Source organism: Gigantopelta aegis, chromosome 12 (genome assembly GCF_016097555.1).
Source record: "Gigantopelta aegis isolate Gae_Host chromosome 12, Gae_host_genome, whole genome shotgun sequence".
Taxonomy (NCBI): domain Eukaryota; kingdom Metazoa; phylum Mollusca; class Gastropoda; order Neomphalida; family Peltospiridae; genus Gigantopelta; species Gigantopelta aegis.
Window position 1 is genome coordinate 27,413,514 of NC_054710.1, and position 25,096 is coordinate 27,438,609.

At 37.1% G+C, this 25,096-nt stretch overlaps 1 protein-coding gene across 1 annotated transcript in view; it reads right to left on the reverse strand.

Annotated features, from left to right (window-relative positions):
- Positions 1-5,664: 5,664 nt before the first annotated feature.
- The window catches only part of LOC121386355 (cell adhesion molecule 2-like), a 58,894-nt gene continuing 39,462 nt past the window's right edge, over positions 5,665-25,096 (reverse strand). Inside the window, exons 4-9 of the mRNA XM_041517235.1 lie at positions 22,929-23,201; positions 20,263-20,355; positions 17,032-17,154; positions 15,175-15,196; positions 14,048-14,123; positions 5,665-11,317 (exon numbers count right to left, since the gene is read on the reverse strand). Of these exons, the coding sequence (XP_041373169.1) occupies positions 11,186-11,317; positions 14,048-14,123; positions 15,175-15,196; positions 17,032-17,154; positions 20,263-20,355; positions 22,929-23,201 (719 nt within the window). The 3' untranslated portion in view covers positions 5,665-11,185. The remainder of the gene's footprint in view (positions 11,318-14,047; positions 14,124-15,174; positions 15,197-17,031; positions 17,155-20,262; positions 20,356-22,928; positions 23,202-25,096) is intronic.

Sequence of the window (25,096 nt, forward strand, 5' to 3'; positions counted from 1 at the left end):
AACGGTTTAGGGGAAAATTCTTCTTGGTCCAGGAATTTGGCTACCTGTGGAGGTCGCCGTCTTAAATCTATCCGGAAGGTGTATCAACCGGATGTGTCGACTTTGGGCTGGGGTGGTCAATCTCGGTCGGTCTGACCTTGGTCTATCACGAGTGCTTCTCGTGTTGTTGTAACGCACCCAAAGTCTGCTTATAGTGGCTCTGCAAACCCCCGTATGTCTGGCAACATCACCCTGGTTCGCCGCTGCTTGAAGGCGGCCAAAAGCGTTATGGCGTTGTTCTTCTCCAAGTTTCGGCATTGTAATGTCAACCTCTGTGGAAAAACTGTGAATCGATGGGATTTGACAATGGTGTCCTTTTATAGCTCTGTGTAACGATGTCACAGCGTGCAAATTGTGACTGCATTTGGCTACACGTGTCACAACGTGTGATTTGTCAGTTTAACGTAAAGTTGGACTAAAGGCTGCGTTTTGACATCAAGGTCAAACTTTGGTAGCGATTTCATTGCAGGGTATGAATATTGTTGTTGTGTGATTCATGAGATTTTACATTCATATTGGTCATACATATATTCAAGTAGTTGATGGTTTAACAGAACTTTTTTCTGAGAGTATATATTTAAGGATTGTCAGTTATTTCTTTTACGTTCATCGGGGTGTGAACGTAAAAGAAATAGCAGACAATACTTATAATTAAATTTGGATCATACAGGCTAATAGTAACACTAAACGTCATACTTTATTGTGAATTATTTTTTTATCCATAAACAACAACGCTTAGTCCGAGTGCTAGGTGGATTTTATTTTACCTAGAAGCTACAACAGCCATATTACACAGGCGTGATACGGGTAGCTTCCCCAGACCGCAGAAACCCAATTCTTAAGTACGGCTAGTGGTGGGATGTGGTTGGGAAGCCCACTAAAAAACACCCCCAAATCGGTGTTATTTGACACATACTTTTATCAACTCGTGTAAATAAATTATATCACAAGACACTCGGGGAGTATCCTCTATATTTTTAAATACTACCGCATATAACTGGAGACTGATTATAAATGTTAAAGAGAGGAATTATCTATAAATAATATATTAATATTACAATGGCCTTCCACAATTCGACTGACCAAACTGCATCGCTTTGGCCCGGACCGTGTCTAGAGGGATTACCTGGTGGTGGTGGTGTGTGTGCGTGCGTTTGGTGGTGGTGTGTGTGCGTGTGTGCGTGTGCGTGTGTTATGTTGCAATACCAGAAAAAAGGTGCCCGTTTATAATGGCGGCTGTCTAGCACCCCTATAGTCAATGCTCCAAATTTCTCGGAGGACCATGTGTGACAGCCCACGCCTTTTCAAAATCACGGATCCATCCCTAACAGTCGTTAAAGCTCTCGTCATGCCCGCGAGTCGTTAAATGTTTACCCGCCTGGCCATCGCATTGACAGTGCCCCCCCCCCCCCCCCCTTCAATTGTCAATAATCGCCAATGGCCCAGTTTTATTTTTAAAATGCCTTTTCTGGATAACATCCGACTCTATGACTGCCCTCATTCTTTTTGCAGGCCCATAGCAGGGAGGGGGCCCCCCCCCCTCCCCCAACAATTTTTCCTTTTTATATATATATATATAACCTTTATATCTCGACTGAATTAAAAGTTGTAGCGAGACTAAATGTTCGCGATTAACGGCGAGAGTTACAGTAACGGGCAAATAACCTTTGAATGATGCCTCCGGACCCCCCAAATAACTCGCTCGTTCAATTGCCCCCCCCCCCCCCCCCCCCCCACTAATATCCACCATGCTACGGGCCTGCTTTGTAATGCAACTACACTTATTACCAAGACGGCCCAAAATGCCCCAACTTCTGAATAGTGTCTGTGGGATGGTGCATATAAAATATCCCTTGCTGCTAATCGAACAGATTAGCCCATGAAGTGGCGACAGCGGGTTTCCTCTCTCAATATGTGTGTGGTCCTCAACCATATAACCGTAAATAAAATGGGTTGAAGGCGTCGTTAAATAAAACATTTCCCGTTTCAAAATTTACGAGGAGCATATACCCCCAGCCACCCACCCCGATCTCACTCTCTTTGGGAGTTCGGATCATTTGCCTTAGACAAACTGAAATATTTCCAATTTATAATTGTGTGACAGCCCCCTCACTTTACAAAATAATGGAACCGCCCGTGCTGTACTCTTCGAATTCTCAACCAGGTCACTTCAAAGATGCAAAATCATACAAATCAGAATCTTGGGTAGCAAAACTGCAAGGTTTGGTTTAAAAAAAAAGGGTTCGGCAAACGGAAAATATTACATACACTGACATCCAAAATAAAATTTACAAGACTTGAAATTGTATTATATAAAACCAACAAACGGTATGTTGGGATATGACATTATCATGTTCTTAAACATCTAAATGTCACAATGCATGATACATGCAAAGTGTTTGTAGGTGGTTTCTAAATTAGTTCTTTTCGAAAAAAAAAAAAAAGAAGATTATCCAAATTTTATGTATGTAAAGTTTCTTTTGGATATCAGTATATATTTGAAATGCAACAGTAACCAGTCAGTGACAAAACAAAATTCCTTCATTAATAACCAACACGACGACAATTGTTTTTTTCTTCTTTATTTAATATTAAAATCATGCTATAATACATTTTGATGAGATAAAAACCCAGTAAAATGACGGCTATATATACGTATTTACAGTGTGTAGGTCCCACAAAGGATGTAACACGTCACCGACCGCCACAAGGCACGTGTGTGTTCGTGGACGATTCATTACTGGCATGGAATAACTTTAATATGACACGTACACGTATTACCTACGGCTATAGGTGTACGACAGGACGTTATATATTCACAAACATATTACAGAAAAAAATATATACTTACGAGTTTTATGACTGGCAAGTGTATTTCTGCACAATTTGTTTTTATAAGAGAAAAAAATAATCTAGACCATGGACGGAGATTGGATCCTGGACCCATATTCACAAACAGGTGTAAATTTACGTCTACGACTAGCACTTACGTCTGCCGTAGATTTACGTTTACGTGCAAGAAGCACCTTATTCTCAAAGACGGTCGTAAATGTAAACGTAACTTAGTTGGACGTAAATCTACGATTTAACACGCTCACCGGAGAAATTGAAAAAAACCCCATTCGAAACGATGGCTACCGGGTAAATAACAAATGCGCAAAACTCAATTTCGTTTGTCGTCTGCTAACAATAACATCGCGAACGGCGAACCATGACATTTTGGTATTGGTGAGGATCCGCGTTTTGGTGCGAACTTGAGGACATTTCTTAAAAAGGAAAAGATAACTCAGGAGAAATTGGCCGAGTTGAAAACATCCGTTCGATCATGAACAAAAATATGTTCAATCCGTGGGCGTTCGCCATCGCAAACTGCTTCATTTATTGGAAATACTGCTAGTTTCCGTTAATAATAGTATATAACGGCGATCGTGCTTGATTTATTATATGTACACAACTTACGTGCAGCGTCAGTTGCAACCTGAGGCACTCTTATATTTACGTCCAACTTTACACGTAACTTAAGTTTTCGTAGTTTCGTGAATAGCTCTTCAGTCGTAGATTTACGTTTACGTGTAAAACTAGGCTTACGATATTTTGTGAATATGGGTCCCTGGTGTACATTAAAAAAAAAATGTCCAGGACTCTCAATCCATTTCCCTTCCACTTCAACCAGTGGGGCATTTTGTTTTCTCTATCAACAATCAAGAAAAAGCACGCTGATATATAGACCTCCTTTTTCAATGTCCCATACCCCCCCCCCCCCCCCCCAGTTTATTTTAATTCAATTCATTGTGGATTTTTATAAAACATTTAACAGAATAAAAAAAAACCCAAGAACTTTGTTTTTGAAAACTGTCTTTGAACGTGGTTACAATATAAAGTTATAGAAATACTCAGAACAAAGTGTTTTAGAGAAACAAATTGCTAACAAAATAGAACAAACTCGGTACCGGTTATTAACAATTTGTCACTCGTGAAATAATTTTCACTTGTCACAAGCTTCACTCAGAACATAAATGTTGATCATAATTGGTAACCACAGCCGGCTTAAGGATCCGCGGGGCCTGTGGCACAAACAACAGCGGGGGCCCTTTCCCAGGACATATATTTTGCAACTCCCTTGGGGAGAGACGAAAGATGGCCTAGGGAAAATAAATGTACACATCACCGCGGAGCCTCTTGAAGCGCGGGGTCCGTAGCACGTGCTACGTGTGCCACTGGGATAAACCGGCTCTGCTGGCAACTCGTTTATTATCTAAATATCAAGCGAGCAGGGGCCTAATTCACAAAGGTCTCTTAGGCTCTGCTAAACAACAAAACATCTTCTTTGTAAGTCTTTTAGCAATGCACTGCGAGATCGCAAAGTTGCGAGAGTTTAGTGAATTAGGCCCCAGGCATCTTAGGTTGCTTGTGTTATATTACATATTCAAAGAACAGTGGTATTGGCAGGTTGTAGCTATTACGATACGACTGTTTCACAGACTCCTTCCCTTATTACTATTACCTTTGTATCCAAAACAAATGTGAACATGGTGTAAACCCCAACACTAGGCAAACTTATATTTCACAGACTCGTACACCACGGCCACTCGGATGACTAATTATTAATCCCCTTCACAGAAAAGAATTCCTTCACCACCCTTGCAAGTGAGTCACTAAGAGGTTATATGTCCAAATGAAGACGAGAAACCGTAAATATTTAATTAGAAGATTTGGGGGGGGGGGGGGGGGGGGGGGGGGGGGGGCAGAAGGGAGAGGTTCTAATGTTACATATGCACAGTTGACCTACAATTCAATACCCGGATAATCTTTGAGAACCGGCTCAAAAAAAGGTCATTTATCTGCATTTACAGCGATGAAAGTGAGTAAGTGGGACACGATGCCCATTAGAAAACAAAAGCTGAAATACCGTAATTACTCTATTACAAGCCAGATACAATCTGAGGTCTCACTTCTGTTATTTGGGTCATAATGTTACCATGTACGAACAGTTTAAAGGTTGTTTTGTTTGACGACACCACTAGGGCACATTGATTTATTAATCATCGGCTGTTGGATATCAAACATTTGGTCATCCAGACATAGTCTTATAGACGAAACCCACTACATTTTCCCATTGGTAGCAGGAGATCTTTTATATGCACCATCCCACAGACAGGATAGCACATATTGTGACCGTATGATATACCAGTCGTGGTGCACTGGATGGAACGAGAAATAGCCCAATGGGCTCACCGACTGGGATCGATCCCAGACCGACTGCGCATCAAGGGAGTGTTTTACCACTGGGCTACATTCTGCCACCTGTGGTGTGTGAAGGGATACTGATGTACGAAGAAATGCTTAAAATACACATGTAAACACTCGTATTCAAGATCCTATCTTCTATTCAAGATCTCGGTCGGTGTATGTATATATATATATATATATATATATACATATATATACACACATATATATATATATACATATTATATATATATATATATATATATATATATATATATATATATATATATATATATACACACACACACACACACACACACACACATTTTTGTATATATAATTATATATAAATAAATAATTGTTTTGATATATAAGACTCAACTACTAAAACCAACGCAGCCATCAAGTATTTATGGTAAAAGTCAAACACTAGAGTAATACACTTAATTAATTGTCACATACATGTATCAGCATTTCTTGATCAACTTCAGTCTATTTTGTGAAAACGATTTCAAGTACAAAAAAGGAGGTGGGGGAGGAAGAATAAACGGATAGAAACTCACAACCCTGGAGACTGTCGTGAACAGAACTCTCTGACGACGTCAGAGGTTGTGCCCACGACAGTCATGCTTGAACAGTTCTCAGATGGAAGCATGCCGACAATTACCCACACCCACAAAACCCTGGAGTCTGTCCCTAGATTCATTCAGTGAAAGGTGGTAAAGAAAAGTCTGGTCATAAATTCCACACTGAATAGGGTTAAAATTATGCTGAACATGATAACACAGGTTAACTAATCAGTATGATATATACATGCATCTTTTTTTGTTTTTAAATCCCCCATTCTTTGGTGTAGCCTCTTTACTGTCTTTCAAAACTATACAAGTCTATTTACAAGCTTGTTACAAAAAGCAAAACTATTTGAATAAAATGTTACATAGGTATTCTTCAAACTGAATCATATACAAAGCAAAATTGCTAATACAGAAAACAAAAAATGTCTGTAGGTACAACAAAAATCAAACATAAAATATTTTGTAGTTATTTTGTTTTACAAATATAACATTGTACAAAAAAATTAAAATATACCAGGCATATTCAAACAGTAAAAACATCAAATTTTAAATATTTTCATAAATTATACTGAGGAGATAAAAACCTTAACTAAAATATTTAAGTTTTATTAAAAGTTAACACCAAAAATATTTGATGACAAAGAAGTATAAAATATTTTTCAGTTTCTTTAAAAAGATAAATTTTCATGAAGTTTATCTTAAAATCGTAAAATATGCATTAAGTTTGAAATACAAACAATATGGAAAAAGTAAAATCTCGATCCAGTAAAATATTTCTTGTTTGTAAAATTAACAATAAAAATAGTGTGAGCCAAGTTGAGTTTTTTCTTTTTATTTGCAGTGGCGTATCTAAGGGGGTGGAGTGGGGAGAGACCAGGGGGCCAGACACCCCCTAAATGTTGTAACATTATATTTTTATTTTATTTTTCACACAGGAGAATCCGAGGAATCCCTTCGGGAACGTTTGAGACCTTTGGTCACATGTCATTACCCTCCCCCACCCCCAATAGATTTTCTGGATCCACCACTGATTTGTGAGCACTTCCCAGAAGTCACATATACTTGGTAACTATTCAAAGCTTGTCCATAAAATATGTAAGCCATACATGACAAAATTAATTGAGGGCCAGTGGACATTTTGGTCTTTTCTTGTTTCCTTTTGAAAGTGTTATATTTTGTTAAAAATATTTAATCACAGATGATTTATAAACATCATTTCAGTCAAATTTGTCCTTAGATGCCCTCACAAATGCTGAAAATTTATACTGGTCTTAATTATTTTGTTGAGCATAAAAGGTAATTCCTTTTATAAAATATATCTAAAGTACCCAATACGGATCTAGACTGTTTTTAATAGTGAGGGGTAGGGTGAAACCTATAATGTACCTTGATGCCGTTGATAAACAAAAATCTTCACCTTATACAAACAATTTTTTTTTTTTTAATTAGAAAAAATAAATTTAAATTTAACAACACTCACCACATTTTAATTATGGTTCTATGGCAACAGACATACAGTTAAGGACCGCACCGTTAATATGAGCTACTCTTTTTGATTAGCAGCAAGGAACACTTTATATAAAGGTAAAATTAATTACTTCACCCAAAGTGGTGTCTCTTGGGCCTAAAAAGAAAGATTGTAACAATAAGTTCCATAAATGTTTATGATGTAAATGAGGGGATAACTCTATTCTGTTTTCCAATTTGCTAATGCAGATCGGTGGTTTTACTTCCTCAAATTCAGTTTTATTGGCAACACAATCATAATTAAAAACCACATATTTTAGTCACCCCAAAATATTATACAAAGGCAAATATCTATGTCGCAAAATTCAAACATTATGTACAATGGTGTAATAAAACTAATATATATCAGATATAGAATATTGATATTAGCATAGTGGCGCAACTCGCATATGAATGCAATAACGTGTATATACATGTGTGTATATTATATCTGTGGCTATTATAAGCTATATGATAACTTGATATAGAAAAGCAAAAACCATTGTAAATATAATTGATCAACACATTTATATATAACACTGAAAAATGGTCCAGATATAGGGTGTATTCACAGAAAACACTCCACTGATACTCTCCGATATTAAATGAAGAAATCGATGAAGAGTCAGACTATACAACAACCAAATTATAACTTCACAAACATTATAATTTATTTTTTCAAGTTCAGATATACATTACAGTAAAAACCATCTAAACTGGACACCCATAGGACCAAATAAAAAGTTTGGCTTTAAGATATGTCCAGTTTACTGAGGTACTGTTATGTACTGATATTTGAAAAGGGAATGTGAAAAAAACGTCCAGTTTTGAGAGAATTCTGGTTTATAGGGAGGTTTTACTATACACCGATGTTCAGTAATGAAATCTTTGGTCACATACAAATTAGTTACATAAAATGGAAAAAAGAGAATTTAAGATTTTTGTAGTGAATAAAAATATGGTCTTATCAGCATTATAAATCAATTTAGAAAAAATCTCTCTATTTTAATTGTAAATGCTGGATGGAGGAAAACAACACCAAAGCAAAAACTGTTGTTAAAATGGAATTCGGAAGACCTCGTTTTATTTTGATTTTCGTTTATGATTTATGTAGCACAATAAAATTATTTGTTGTTTCCCTCCATTCAGCAAAACTAAACAGTACAGTTTATGTATAATTAGCAATTAAAGTTTTAAGACAAATTTAACTATTGCTGCCTTTGCAGTAAACTGGAATCGGTTAACTGAGATCGTTTCTGACACTACAATCTATAGTCCGTCTCATCCTCCTACAAAAATGATTTTTGTAAATAATTTCAGTTTAGTTTGAATAAAAGGAAAAGTGTTTTGGACATGACAAAACAAAATAAAATAAATGTGTGTGTGCAATTTACAAAAACAATCGGCTCATAAATAAACAACTTGTAGTTAATTCCATAGTATAAAAAAACGTGTTCACTGTGGGAAGAACTATAGCTAATATTTATCTTCTTTGTTATGTGCGTTACCTAAAAATAATCATCAGGTGTGATCCAAAGGGAGATTTGCACAGGGTGCACACATCTGCTCAAAGTTTTAAATGCCCTGAAAATGCAGGGCCAAATTTACACACCCTAATTTCCTTAAACTCACTTGTTTAAGCATTGTAAATATATGTAGTTGCATGTGTACAAGACAAAAATATGGTTTTGTAAATTCGGCCGCCAATGTTTAACAGGCGAATGCAATAATTTATTTTCTTTCAAAATCATTAAATATGCACTCCCTCTGTGAATAAAAAACCAGGAAGGTTGTTTTGTTTAATAACATCATACTAAATAGATTTTGTTTGTGTTACCGGGAATATTTTTGTCTTGCTGTGTGTATCGGCTATATGCAGGGACCCAGGGTTTCTGCCAGAGGGTAAGATGGGTATGGCACCATACCCAAATGTATTTGCAGATTTTTTTTTTTTTTTTTACTTTTTGACGAAATTAATTACTCTTATAATTACTGTATGATTTCCTTAACCCTAACCCAAAAGGTAACCCATTTTCTTTCTGGGGGTGGACTCCCATACACACTGTTGACTGTCGTTGCATTCAATTCCATAGTACTATACCCAAAAAGTTCTTTCTGGCAGAAACACTGGGGACTTGTATTCCAAATCATTGAAAGCAATAAACCCCAATATAGTATACAACCCATTCTCAATGTAGAAGGAAATGTTTTATTTAACGACACTCAAAATGTTTGTATTTTCAGTTTCAACCGGAACAGAGTTGAGCCGTCTGATCAACAGAATTAAGAAAAGTTATGACAGGCAGTGACGCACACAATTTTTAATTTATTTCAGTCAAAGGGAAATTTGCTTGAAACGGAGAAAAAAAACATCTCCCTCATAGAAGTCTAGAACCCCCTGCTAAAATTCCTACACACAAGCCTGAATAAAAAAATTATAAGCTATATGAACGTTTTTAAAAAACAATCAGTATGTTGAATTGCTATACATATATATTTCAATAAATAGGTTAAATTGTATGACAATTCCAAAAATATCAGATTAGACCAAAATGTATGAGATTAGGATTCTAGATATCCAGATAGAGTATGCTATGAGCAAGTACTTCCTGAATCAAAAAATGTTTAACACATCCTCCTGGAATTAATTTTCTATTTCTTCTTTCTTCCTTCCTTCCTTTTCTCTTATAGCATTTCATTTCTCCATCAATAACTGGCAACTTGAACTCTACTAACAGAGTTTGAACCACAGACCCTCTATGTTGTCTGACAATTTTCACACAGCAAAACTGTAGTTGTCCTTTTTCAACACAAGTTGCTTCCCTTTAAAACAAGTTGTCTCCCTTCAATAGTGTTCTTCACAACCATATGAACTGATCTTCAAACATTCTCCATCTCCTTCCAATAATAAAGGTTGCACCACAAGCTGAAACCTATTACAGCCTAAAACTCGAATGTTCGGTACACCTTTGATCTACATTCTAATCCATATTAATCCACTGTCATCCTTAATTCATTGTAATCCATATTAATCCACATGCAAAAACTGTCTATATCAGATGTCCACAGTGTAATTTTATGGTATTATTGAATCAATTCCATCTCTTTTGCTTTCAAAGACAAACATCGTGTGTCCAGGTTAATTAACACATCATCAATCTAGAATCACTCTGGTGTTTGTATGACTTGATGTGGTTACACTAAAATGATATGTAATCCCTGGAATATCTTGTAAAAGCATTTAAAAAGCTTTCTTTTTTTATAGATTTTTAATTTGGATTAAAATATATATTAAAATATCTCATTTGCATTTCAAATTTAAAAATTGGCAGTGGCATTCACCAATGTTGACAAAAAGACCAGATGAAAAAAACTGGTTGCCAAAAACATTAGTTCTGGAATTAAAACAATCACAAACATTTCTCAAATTTGAAGGACTATTCTGATAATTAAAAAAACAAAACAATTAAATTAAAACTGAGACCACAAGAAATAAAGATCATAAATCAACATGGTAATCAAACAATTCTTAAATATAATTGGACATGGTGGTCTGTTTTTGTAATCAAAAACTTATTAAAATTCATGATACATTACCGAAAATGGAATGACATTCGGTTCATCAAGCACTCTGCAATGGAATATATTATCATAAACTGACCAGAGAGACCAAACCAAACAATAACAAACAATCAAACACCAAGAGTACGACAACATTCAAACATTTGTGTGTGTGATTAAGTGATTGAAATTGTTATGTAGCACTTTGTATTATGAAAACTGTCGCGACAGCATCGCACAGTCGACCCACAGCGTCGCGCGGCACCCCAACAACATTACACTGCCGGCATCTGGACGTGAGCGTAGTCTGTGGACTCCCGGAAGGCGACAGGTTTTCGACTTCTCGGAGTGGGATCAAACTTCAGGTCCGAATACGCCAGGTCTTGATCCGTCTTGAAATCAAAACTCTGAAAAGAGGAAAAACAGACATGGAGAGAGAGAGAAATGTTTTATTTGACGACGCACTCAACACATTTTATTTGCGGTTACATGGCATCGGACATATGGTTAAGGACCATAAAGGAAGGAAGGAAATGTTTTAACAACGCAATCAACACATTGTATTTACAGTTATATGGCATCAGGCATATGGTTAAGGACCACACATACTGAGAGGAAACCCACTGTCGTCACTTCATGGGCTACTCTTTTCGATTAGTAGCAAGGCTTCTTCATGGCTGTTAACAAAAGTAAAATGTTGTGACTGAAATTTCAAGGTACAGGGCATTGCCCTGGTTGGGGGTTTAGATGGCGGATGTCAGTGCCATGATTATATCACCATTCAAAATGGTAGTGTTTTACATGACAACTGTAGTCCACTTTAAACATGTATTTCTCCCAACCCAAACCCTGTTTTTGTTTTTTTATTGCACAAAAACATTAATTTCATGGGTCCTGCAGTGAACCTATATTAATAAAAATAGTCCTATTAGGCTGACATTTGCTGGGGTGTTCTTTCACAAGCTACGGACATTTTTTTTAAAGTTTGCATTATTATTTAGGCTTGACCGCCAGCTAATGGACGGCAAATGAAATATTCAAATACATTTACATCGGGTAGCCGTAGTCTTATTGCAAATTCATTATGGTCGTGTAAAATTGGGGTAAAGCCAATGTCTGATACTGCATTACGCTAACATTGAATAGTCCTTTGTTGATCTTTGTGTCCATTTAACAATACGTAACGGAAAATCTTGCAGTTTTAATACCCCTCTCGCTCGTGTAACGTTTTGTGATCATGTCATATTTTACTTTGGGGTCTTTAGTAATACATATATGTTAAAATAAAACGGCAATGACTGGTTGCATACTTTATTAATTAACATTACGTTGCACAATAACCCCCCCCCCCCTGCAATTACATTTTGTCACACATCCCATAATTCCTACTCTCCTTAGTGCACGTTGAGTAGCTCTCGAATGATCCCATTATTCAATCGTAAATAATAAAGAAGTAGTATTGCTGGTCGGTAAATGTTAATTTTTCACCAGATCAATTTTATTAAGTCTCAATATCTATAATACGCAATCTAATAATCTCCCAGTAGAACTATTACATTGTAACAGTGTTCAAAGTCGCACGTGCTGTTCATCACATGGTGTGACATCGGGTACGGCCATTACTTCAAAGGGAGTGAGTAGCACATTTAAATTAGAGGCTTTTTTTCCACTTAATTTACAACTACTGCAGTAACTGGTTTTTTTAGGGGGGTTTAATTACAAAAACCGTACCAAACATGATTTTAATTTTTTTTTAAATAATAATAATAAAATATCTGGGGAAAAAAGTACGAAACATATGTACACACCTTTTAACAAAATAAGATCGTCTGCTTAAAATAGCACAGCAAATGGTAGTGCAGGATGCACATTAAGTCAATACTTTTACTTTCTACATCCGTAAATAGTGGATTGGATAGATAGATAGATAACAATTTAACTTGTCCATATACCACTAGGGTTGGAGTGTCCATATACCACTAGGGTTGGACGTGTTGTGATAGATCCCAAATATGTGTTAACGCAAATGGATGGGTTAAAACAAAAAGTTATATTCTTCTACCAAAAATATATTAATCAGACAATGTAGGCATTATTACTAAAAACTACGATACAACAGACTGTATCAAAACAGGATACACCTAATTTGCATATCCAGGTCAGAGTTGTTCGACACGTGTTCATAATCAATCGGAATACCAAAACGAAACTTTTTAGATGTCATTTTTTTTTTAAATATACAATTAGCTAAATTTGTAAACATTTTTATGAGTTCAAGTGTCCATGATAAGAGCAACTTTGGGAATCTTTATTGGGAAACTGTTGGGTTGAAGGGTCTAATTGGGGAAAAGTTTGATATTGGATTGGGAATTTACGTTAGGGGAATGGAGCCGTTCACCGGCCCCAAAATGTATATAAGTTTGTACCCTGGGATGGGTCCCTAAAGGGGGTCAGTGGGGCAAAGAAAACATCCGAAGCGATTGGGTTGACATTACGGAAACCGAAAACGGCCGAAGTGATTCTCATTTAAAAAAACAAAACAAAAAAAAACACCGGACTGAAAAAATGATTTCCACAATTTCTGACGACAGAAATCCGTCTCACGACGGACAGTTAACAGCCATGAACTTCTTTTATATGCACCATCCCACAGACAGTATAGCACATGTATACCATGGCCTTTGATATACCAGTCGTGGTGCACTGGCTGTAACGAGAAATAGTCCAATGGGCCCACCGAAGGGGATCGATCCCAGACTGACTGCTCATCAATCGAGCACTTTTACCACTGGGCTACGTCCCACCCATTGAATGAATGAATAAAGTTAGTTTGTTTTGTTTAACACCACTAGAGCACATTGATTTATTAATCATCAGTTATTGGATGTCAAATATTTGGTAATTTTGACATATAGTCTTAGAGGAAACCCGCTACATTTTCCCATTAGTAGCAAGGGATCTTTTATATGCACTATTCTACAGACAGGATAACACATACCACGGCCTTTGATAAACCGGTCATGGAATGAATGAATAAATATTTTACAACATCCCAGCATGAAACAAAAGGCCCATGGAAATTGTTTTTTTAAACTGGTTTAATTTTCCCCTTCTGATGCTTGGCATTTTATCCTTACATTATTTTGTGCAAATTTCTTCTCATCAGAAACGAGGTCAGGCTGTGTCTTGTACATGCTCAGGTTGCTATGGTTACTAAAATAGAAATAAAAGTATGGGTTAGTTGTACATGTATTAAGTATGGTATATTGAAATAAAACCTCCTAAAACACATTTGATAGAAAAAATTACATTAATATATTAGTTAAAGCATTTCTAGTTTAACAACACAACTAGAGCACACTGATTTATTATTCACTGGCTAATGGATGTCAAACATTTGGTAATTTTTACATAATTATTAGTCTTAGAGAGGACACCCACTACATTTTTCCATTAGTAGCAAGGGATCTTTTATAGGCATCATCCCAGTAAGAATAATACATACCACAGCCTTTAATATACGAGTCAAGGTGTATGTGAAATAGCCCAATGGGCCCACCAATGGGGATTGATCCCAGACTGACGGTGCATCAGGTGAGAGTTTTACCACTGGGCTACATTCAGGAAGCACAAGGCTGGTAGGTACAGGGTTTGCAGCCCGGTACCGGCTCCCACCCAGAATGAGTTTTAACAACACAATTGGTAGATGCAAGACCACTACACCCTCTTCTTTCTCACTAACCACTAACAACTAACCTACTGCCCTGGACAGTCAGCCCAGATAGCTGATGTGTGTTCCCAGGACAGCGTGCTTGAACCTTAATGGGATAAAAGCATGGAAATAAGTTGGAATGAATTCAGGGAGCTACCTCTTAATTAACTAAGTTAATTTAACCAAATATCTCCATTTTCAATTTTGATGAACCGTTCTAAATTAAGCGTCGAAATTACCTTCAAGAAATTACGCAACATTTTTTATTTGGCTTTAATCCTACGGGATATTTGCAAATTCAATAGCACCAAAACCAACCCTCGCCCACTACCGACCCTGGTCGGGCTGCTTGTGCTCCCCCTCTCCCACCCCACTCCCTCCCAAACCTTTTTTCTGTCCTAGACGGAGGAGCCTGCGAAAATCAACAACTCTGCCCATGACAGGTGTGTGCTACAACAGCTTGTTCTGAATGTGCACATTAAACTCTATGACCTGACCTGACCTGACCTAATTAACATTCACAGGAAGTAAAAACTAAAATATGATACTTACTTGAATGGTTTCTCTGGAGGTTCTAAAAACATAATAAAAATAACGAAACTGATTAAAACTGAATAAACATGTGTATCTGAAGTAACTAAGCACTGAAAAGAACATCAAAACATACACAATACATCTATTTACTGTATTTTCATTTTTTTTTTTTTGTATCACTATATTTATCACCTTCAAAATGCCCTTGAAAAATAATGTCTAGAAAAAATAAATAGGCAGCAAGTTATCTTAAATTAGCATTGTTCATTTGTTAGTCTTCTACCAGTCCAATGGAAGTGGACTATATACAGGATATTTCATGGTTTTTTGTCAAATATGATATATATCTCATCGAATAAAGTTTTCAATTTTATCTCATGAGTCGCACTTGCACGAGTGCATTATCAGTGAAAACTTCACTTGATGAGATATAAATCATATTTGACAAAAAACCATGAAATATTTATTATATAACTTTTGGCAATTTACCTTTGTTTTTAAAATGCCAGCAGCAAAATAGTTCCGGCTTTCTTACAGTGAAGATAACGCTTTCTACAGTGACGATAACACATTTTAGAGTTAAATAGTGAAATTTTCACTCTAACATGTGTTATCGTCACTGAGTGACTGACAACACTTTTATTTCACTGATATTTTAAGATATTTCACTAAATGTTATATAATAAAGGTTTTGTCTTCATTAGTCTGTCTGTCTGTCATTCTGTCCCATGTATATACTACTCAAATTGTGCTAGGGATATTTGGAAAAACATATTTTTAGTAAAGCAATTGCATTTTTATTGTGTTTGATGGATGACATATCTAACTGTAGTTATGCCTTACAGTGGTGATGTATTGAACATCGAAATTACATATTGTCATTGGTCCCTTGATGTACACAAATTGTGTAGAATTTAACATGTGTTTGGTGTACACATATGATATATCCCTAGTCAGGGCTTCTAGAATTTTTTATAAAATCCACTAGCCATGGGATCAGTGATTTAAAAACTTTACTAGCCATGATTAAAAATTCACTAGCCCTACTTTACTTTAACTTAATACAATTTTACTAAATAATAGTAATAATCAGATATGTCACCTAAAGAGGGAGACAGAGCTTTAAAAAACACTTAACATTGGGGGGTTAGGGTGGGGGCAAGCTATTCATATTTACAAAATAGACTTAACTGCAACATTTGACTTTTTTTCACTAGCCGTTGGGCATGGCAATTGTAGTTATTTACTAATCCAACATTGAATATTACTAGCCATGGGAGTGGGGCTACCATAATCTAGAAGCTTTGCCCATGTGAAACTTTAGTATATAGTTTTACTCTTTTTTTCGCAAGAAACAAACTAACATTTTCCATAAGTAGGAAGTGATCTTTTATATGCACCATCCCAGACAGGACAGCACATACCACAACCTTTGATATACCAGCTGTGGTGCACTGGCTGGAATGAAAAATAGCTCCAGATATCAGGTGAGCACTTTACCTATATAAAAGCTATTATTTCTGTTATTTGAGCCACATTGTACAATGACCTGTGTTTTCACAAAAACCTTTATGATCAGCATTAATGTCCTAACAATGCCAGAAGTACTGAAGACTCTCTGAAGTTGTTAGACTAAGCCCACACCTTAAGCTGATGGGAAATGACAGGTGTGTGGCACAGATAGCCACAAGAGACAAGCACTTGTCGCGTTTGGAGAGACAAGGACTGGGATGTGGAGTTGAAAGATAGGAGGAGATGCCAGATCAGGAAGAAATGAGATGGAATTCAAAGAGGAGAAAGGAAAGGGGACATTGAAGGAAAAAATTAAAATAAATTAAATACTACTAATAAAACAAATAAAAATTAATGTCCTACCTTCAACTTGTGTCTTCTTTTTGCGTCTGCGTATAATGATAAACACCACCACAGCTACAATGATGAGGATGATGCCCACCACGACACAGACGATGATAATAATCATCGTTGTTTTACCATCATCTGAAACAAACACAAACAAAGAATTTACCAAAATAAATATCACAGAGCTAGCTTCAGATCCACGAAGACACTTGGGGGTGCACTTCCATCCATATATTTACAAAACAATTTTTTTTTGTTTAACGACACCACTAGAGCAGACTGATTTATTAATCATCGGCTACTGGATGTCAAACATTTGGTAATTTTGACAAATAGTCTTAAAGAGGAAACCCACTACGTTTTTCCATTAGTAGCAAAGGATGTTTTATATGCACCATCCCAGAGAGAGGATACCTCATTTGATGATTTTTTCGTATACCAGTCGTGGTGCACTGGCTGGAAAGAGAAATTAGATAGAAGAGGAAGAAAGGAAATGTTTTATTTAACAACGCACTCAACACATTTTATTTATCGTTATATAACGTCAAACATATGGTTAAGGACCACACAGATACTGAGAGAGGAAACCCACTGTCGCCATTTCATGGGCTACTCTTTTTGATTAGCAGCAAGGAATCTTTATATGCATCATCCCATAGACAGGATAGCACATACCACAGAGATAGAAGAGAGTCGTATCATTGATACCATGCAAAATCACATGCTAAAGGGGAGATAAAAATTACTGTCTTCGAAGTAATCTCAACGGAGTGATAGTTCCCCATAAAAAAGTTTGTTTTGTTTAATGACACCACTAGAGCACATAGGTCTATTAATCATCGGGTATTGGATGTCAAACATTTGGTAATTCTAATATATAGTCTATATTTTTTTTCATTTGTAGCAAGGGATCTTTTATAAGCACTTTCCCCACATACAGGAAAAAAGTTTGTTTTGTTTAATGACACCACTAAAGCACATTGATTTATTAATCATTGGCTACTGGATGTCAAACATTTGGTATTTCTAACAGGTGAAACCCACTACATTTTGCCATTAGCAGCAAGGGATCTTTTATAAGCACTTTCCCACAATAGAAAAAAAAAAGTGTTTTATTTAACGATACTACTAGAGCATATTAATTACTTAATCATCAGGTATTGGATGTCAAACATTTAATAATTCTGACAGCCTTAGAGAGGAAACCCACTACATTTTTTATTAGGAGCAAGGGATCTTTTATAAGCACTTTTCCACAGACAGCAAAAAACAGTGTTTTATTTAATGACACCACTTGAGCACACTTATTAATTAGTCATTGGATATTGAATATCAAACATTTGGTAATTTTGACATAGTCTTAGAAGAAACCCACTACATTTTTTTAGTAGTAACAAGGACTTTCTCACAGACAGGGGAAAACAAGTTTATTTTGTTTAACGACACTACCAGAACACATTGATTAATTAATTAATCATTGACTATTGAATGTCAAACATTTGGTAATTTTGACATATAGTGTTAGAAAGGAAACCTGCTACATGTTTTCATTAGTAGTAAGGGATCTTTTATAAGCACTTTCCCACAGACAGGAATGCACATACCATGGCCTTTGACCAGTTGTTACGGTGACCTGGTTGGAACAAGGAAAAAAAACAATCAGTTGAATGGATCCACCGACGTGGTTTGATCCTGCAACGCTAGCACCTCAGCTGATGGAGCTAAATGTTGCCACCATTCCCTGTATAATTGGCGAGATCCTATGCTCAATATAATATCTTAAAACGATCCCCATCTAAGTAACAGGATCAATTAAAGGAGCAGATCCTAGTTTCAGCCCGTGAAAATTAACACTAAGTTTAGTTAATCTACAAACGGGCAACACACATTTAGATATGGTTATAACAGAGAAAAACTAAAATATGTGATGTTTAACCAGGGAAATTCCGTAAAAAAACAAATAGATTAGAGCTTAACTCAACAATCATCAGGTACTTCTCAGACGTACCTGTTTTTTTAGAATGATGAAAAATGCATTTAGGGGTATTACAAAAACCTGCATGAAAATTAATATCATAAATAATAAAATGGTCATACTTCTAATTTAAATTATAATAAAGGGCCTTTAATGGTTGTCATAGCATCTGTCACTTTAATCACTCCCCTCAATTTCGTTTTCACAGCCAGATGTAACGGCCCAAAATATGCCCGATGTTAAAGTGGGCTAGCCTGTTTTATACTCCTGACCCTCATTTTTTATTACTGAACTGTATACAAAATAAATAAATAAATAGTAATAAACGCTTTAAAAGAAAAGCAACTAATGCTTTCATAAAAATAAAACTATCACAGATTAGTCATTTTAGAAGATATTTCGATATTCTCTAACCCAAAATATATAAATTATGATGGGAAAAAAAAGCCTCTGGACATTGAAATACAGACTAGCGAGGTATATTCTGGGCTAGTCCAGTGTATACCCCGGGTATAGTTTGGTGGGGGGTATATTTTGGGCTATTACACCTGTAAAGAGGTATATTCTGGGCTAGCCTGTTTCATACCCCACTTTATATTCTGGGCTAGTCCAGTGTATACCCCGGGTATAGTTTGGCGAGGAGTATATTTTGAGCTGTTACACCAGCACATAGTCATGTGGTCGCTCTCCGATATTACACAGAAGCCAGTTTAGACAAGTGTCTACCACACATTAGGGGCTGGATGTAGCCAAGTAGTAAAGTGCTGGCTTGATGTGCGATCGGTCTAGGATCGATCTCCGTCGGTGAGCCCATTTGGCTATTTCTCATTCCAGTCAGTGCACCACGACTGGTATATCAAAGGCCTGTGGTATGTGCATATGTATGTATATATAAATATATGTATTTGTTTATTTATTTATTTACTTATTTATTTATTTATGTGAAATACTTATACATTTGCCATCTTGTCAAAATATATGTATAATTGTATTATGTACCTCATATGCTGTGGTTTACGGCCTGAGTGAAAATAAAGTTCTGTTCTGTTCTGCTATCCTGTCTATGGGATGGTGTATATAAAAGATCTCTAGCTACTAATGGAAAAATGTAGCAGGTTTCTTCCCTAAGACTATATGTCAAAATGACCAAATGTTTGACATCCAATAGTCGATGTGCTCTAGTGGTGTCGTTAAACAAAACAAACTTTAACTATGCACTAAGAAGATGGAAGATGTAAGAACATGAGAGACGGAAGAATGCAACCATTTACCTGGTTCCACGATGGTTTTGTCGGTGCGTCCACCGAATGGCGCTGTGGTTGATCTGGTGGTTGGTGTGGTGGTGGGTGGCGTGGTCGTCTCCACTGGGGAAGAAAGATCATGCAGATAAAGACTTAGAGACAGATTCACATGCTAAAGCCATGCAGGCAAAACATAGATTAAAACAGGAATTCCAAGAAATTAAATTTTAGTAACTGTAGGCTCCATTATTCATAAACGTACTTAAGTCAATGTATGTGACTTATATATGTACTTTTAAGTATGTATTTAGGTATCATACATTGACTTTTATGAATATGGAGCCAGATCCCTAAATTAATTTGAGTGACAGTGGGCAGACTAAAATGTGACATGAAATTAATGTGAGTGGCCTTCCTTTGAAATATTACTTTCCTAATAACAGATGTCTATGTCCTTTTCGGTAACGTGTATAGTTACCTAAACATTAGCATACATATACCATTACGACTGTATCCTACTAGGATATGCCGACAAAAGCTGCAGCAAACTTGAACAGTAAAAACAGTCAACCTCAGGATTTGTGCCCTTTAAACCCATTCACGTGCGATGGATCATGTCGGCTTTTGCTGGACTATTGGACAATTACATGTAGTCTGTCTTGCCTATGTTGAATTGTACTCCAGTTGTTTTATAAATGTATTAGAATTTTAATCTTTTTTGTTTTAATAGCGTGTGACACATAGCCTACATATTGGTAGTTTGTTCATTTCTCGATGAACGCAACAATAACATTGTCAGAGAATGTCATATCTGATGATGTCACTTAATGTTATTGTTCAAAAGCAAAAATATAATTCAAAATAAAACAAACTTTTAGTATCATTATAAGTAAGTATGTTAGAAATATAATTATAAGTACTGTCTGTTATTTCTTTTGAACGTTCACATGGGTATGAAAAAACAAATCATCCGCAAACTTCTGTGAGAACGGCTTCGCCGCTTAACAGTTTACAGACAAAATGTTTTGTTCATACCATGATGAACGTAAAAGAAATAACAAGACAATCCTTAAATAAAAAGTTGATGAAATTTTAAAGTGATTTTATAGTTCCAGTTAGTGACAACAAAGAACATGAGAGCAAAATTTACTTGTTTTACGAAGCACTTTTGTTTATTTTTATTCTATTGTGATAGGATTAGAAAGAACAGTTTATGACAGGAAACAAAAAACAAAAGACTCCAAGATGCATATGAATGAATGAATGAATGAATGAATGTTAACAGCACTTATGCATGAAAAATTCATTGTCTATGGCTGTAAAACTAAGGTAAATATCTAAATAAAATGAATATAAAAATTCAAAAGTTAAATTAAAGCACAGTATAAGCATATTATATATACATACATATACAACTGATTTCATATGATATACTAATCCCAGAACATCTTCATATCTTTAAGTAATACAATTACACATGCAGCAAAATGATCACAATTATTATGAAGTGAATGAACTAATGAAATCAGAACGGACGGGTGAATGGGTGGATTAAGGGATGGTTTGATGGGTGGGTGGGCAGATTAAGGGATGGTTTGATGGGTGGATGGGTAGATTAAGGGATGGTTTGATGGGTGGGTGGATTAAGGGATGGTTTGATGGGTGGATTAAGGGATGGTTTGATGGGTGGATTAAGGGATGGTTTGATGGATGGGTGGGTGGATTAAGGGATGGTTTGATGGGTGGATTAAGCGATGGTTTGGTGGATGGGTGGATTAAGGGATGGTTTTGTGGATGGGTGGATTAAGGGATGGTTTTGTGGATGGGTGGATTAAGGGATGGTTTTGTGGATGGGTGGATTAAGGGATGGTTTGATGGGTGGATTAAGGGATGGTTTGACAGGTGGATTAAGGGATGGTTTTGTGGATGGGTGGATTAAGGGATGGTTTGATGGGTGGATTAAGGGATGGTTTGACGGGTGGATTCAGGGATGGTTTGATGGGTGGATGGATTAACAGATGAATGGGTGGCAGGAAGTGCAGGTGGATTAATTGATAGATGAGTGGGTAGATGGAGGGAGTGGTGAATGGAAGGATGGATGGATAAATAGATGGATGGATGGATGGATGGATGGATGGATAGATGGGTGGATGGATGGATGGATGGATGGATGGATGGATGGATAAATGGATGGATGGATGGATGGATGGATGAATGGATGGATGAATGGGTGAGTGGGAGGGTGGATGTATGGATGGATGGATGGGTGGATGGATGGATGGATATGTGTGTGTTTTGGGTGGACATCATTTGAGTGGGTTCATGAATGGATGGATGGGTGGGAAATGGATGAATGGACAGACAGATGGATGAATGGATATGTTTGGATGGGTTGATGTCCTGACAGATGGAAGGATGGACTGACAGAAAGGACAGGTGGATGGATGGATGGATGAATAGATGGACGGATGGGTGGATGTGTTTGGGTGGGTGTTATTTCAGTGAGTAAATGAATGGAAGGATGCATGAGTAAATGAATGGATGGAAGGATGGACTGACAGAAAGGATGGGTGGATGGACAAATGGACAGAAGGACAAATGAACAGATGTAGATGGGTTTTAATGGATGGACTCATTACCTAACGACACACGCACACGCACACACACACACACACACAAATTATTCTCCCACTCACCAACATTAACATTGACTGAAGCTGACACATTGTACATGACGTCAGACACGTTGTTTTTCGCCGTGCACACGTAAACACCTCGGTCGAGCAGCGACAGTCGGTTCAGCGTCCACACATTTCCCCTGAAGGTGGCGTTACTGTCGGAATTCTCCCACGTAAACACTGCCGGAGGGTTCGACGTGACGCTACATTTCAGGGTTACCATGGAGTCGACGAGGAAGTTGGGTCCTTTAGGTTCGGTGAACGCAGTTATGTCCCCTTCACGAACTGGGTCTGAATAAAAAAAAAATAATAATAAGCTTAAACATTGAAGTCTGTTTAACGACACCACTAGAGGACATTGATTTAGTAATCATTGGTTATAGGATGTCAAACATTTGTTAATTTGACAGATAGCTTTGTGAGGAAACTAGCTACCGTTTTTCCATTAGTAACAAGGGATCTTTAATATGCACCATCCCACTGACAGGGTAGCACGTACCAAGACCGTAGCAATATGCAGTTATGTCCACTTTAAAAATTGGATTTTAATGAAAACCAAAAAAATGAAAAAACTAGCTTAGTAATAGAAGTGCAGTGCAATATGGAATTCTATCCCCTTTACGAACTGGGTCTAAATTTGAAGAAAACAATAGAGCAAATTTTAATATTTAAGGTACAATATAATATACATTTATGTCAACATCACAAATTTAACTGAATGTACGTCTAAATGTAAAAACAAAAAACTTTTATTATTATATTCCGCAGCTGTCATCACCATCTCAAGCCAGCACTCTACCACCCCCCACCCCGGAATCTGCACCTTACTACTGAATGACCACTTACAATGAACAGACTGAAGATAAAGTCCAGCAAACACTTCTGTCTATCTGCAGCTGTCATCGGCACCATCTACATCAAGCGATCACCCTCCCCAACCACCACCACCCCATATCTGCACCTTACCACTGAACAATCACTTACAATGAATAACCAGCCTCTTTGAACGCAGACAAAAATCGGAGTCCAGAGAACACCTCTGGCTATTCATGACCGTCGTCAGAATAATCTGCGTCAAGCGACCCCTCCCTCCCCATCCACTACCACCCCAAATCTGCACCTTACCAGTGAACGATCACTTACAATGAATGACCAGCCTCTTTGACTGCAGACAGAGATCGGAGTCCAGCAAACACCTCTGACTATTTGTCCAGCGAACACCTATCTATTCACACCTTACCATTGAGCGACCAGTTACAATGAACGACCAGCCTCTTTGACTGCAGACAAAGATCAGAATCCAGCGAACACCTATCTATTCACACCGTACCACTGAACGATCACTTACAATGAACGACCAGCCTCTTTGACTGCAGACAAAGATCGGAGTCCAGCGAACACCTATCTATTCACACCGTACCACTGAACGATCACTTACAATGAACGACCAGCCTCTTTGACTGCAGACAAAGATCAGAATCCAGCGAACACCTATCTATTAACACCTTACCACTAAACAATTACTTACAATGAACGACCAACCTCTTTGACTGCAGACAAAGATCGGAGTCCAGCGAACACCTATCTATTAACACCGTACCACTAAACAATTACTTACAATGAACGACCAGCCTCTTTGACTGCAGACAAAGATCAGAATCCAGCGAACACCTATCTATTCACACTGTACCACTGAACGATCACTTACAATGAACGACCAGCCTCTTTGACTGCAGACAAAGATCAGAATCCAGCGAACACCTATCTATTCACACCGTACCACTGAACGATCACTTACAATGAACGAGCCTCTTTGACTGCAGATAAAGATCGGAGTCCAGCGAACACCTATCTATTAACACCTTACCACTGAACGATCACTTACAATGAACGACCAGCCTCTTTGACTGCAGACAAAGATCGGAGTCCAGCGAACACCTATCTATTAACACCTTACCACTGAACGATCACTTACAATGAACGACCAGCCTCTTTGACTGCAGACAAAGATCGGAGTCCAGCGAACACCTATCTATTAACACCTTACCACTGAACAATTACTTACAATGAACGACCAGCCTCTTTGACTGCAGACAAAGATCAGAGTCCAGCGAACACCTATCTATTCACACCGTACCACTGAACGATCACTTACAATGAACGACCAGCCTCTTTGACTGCAGACA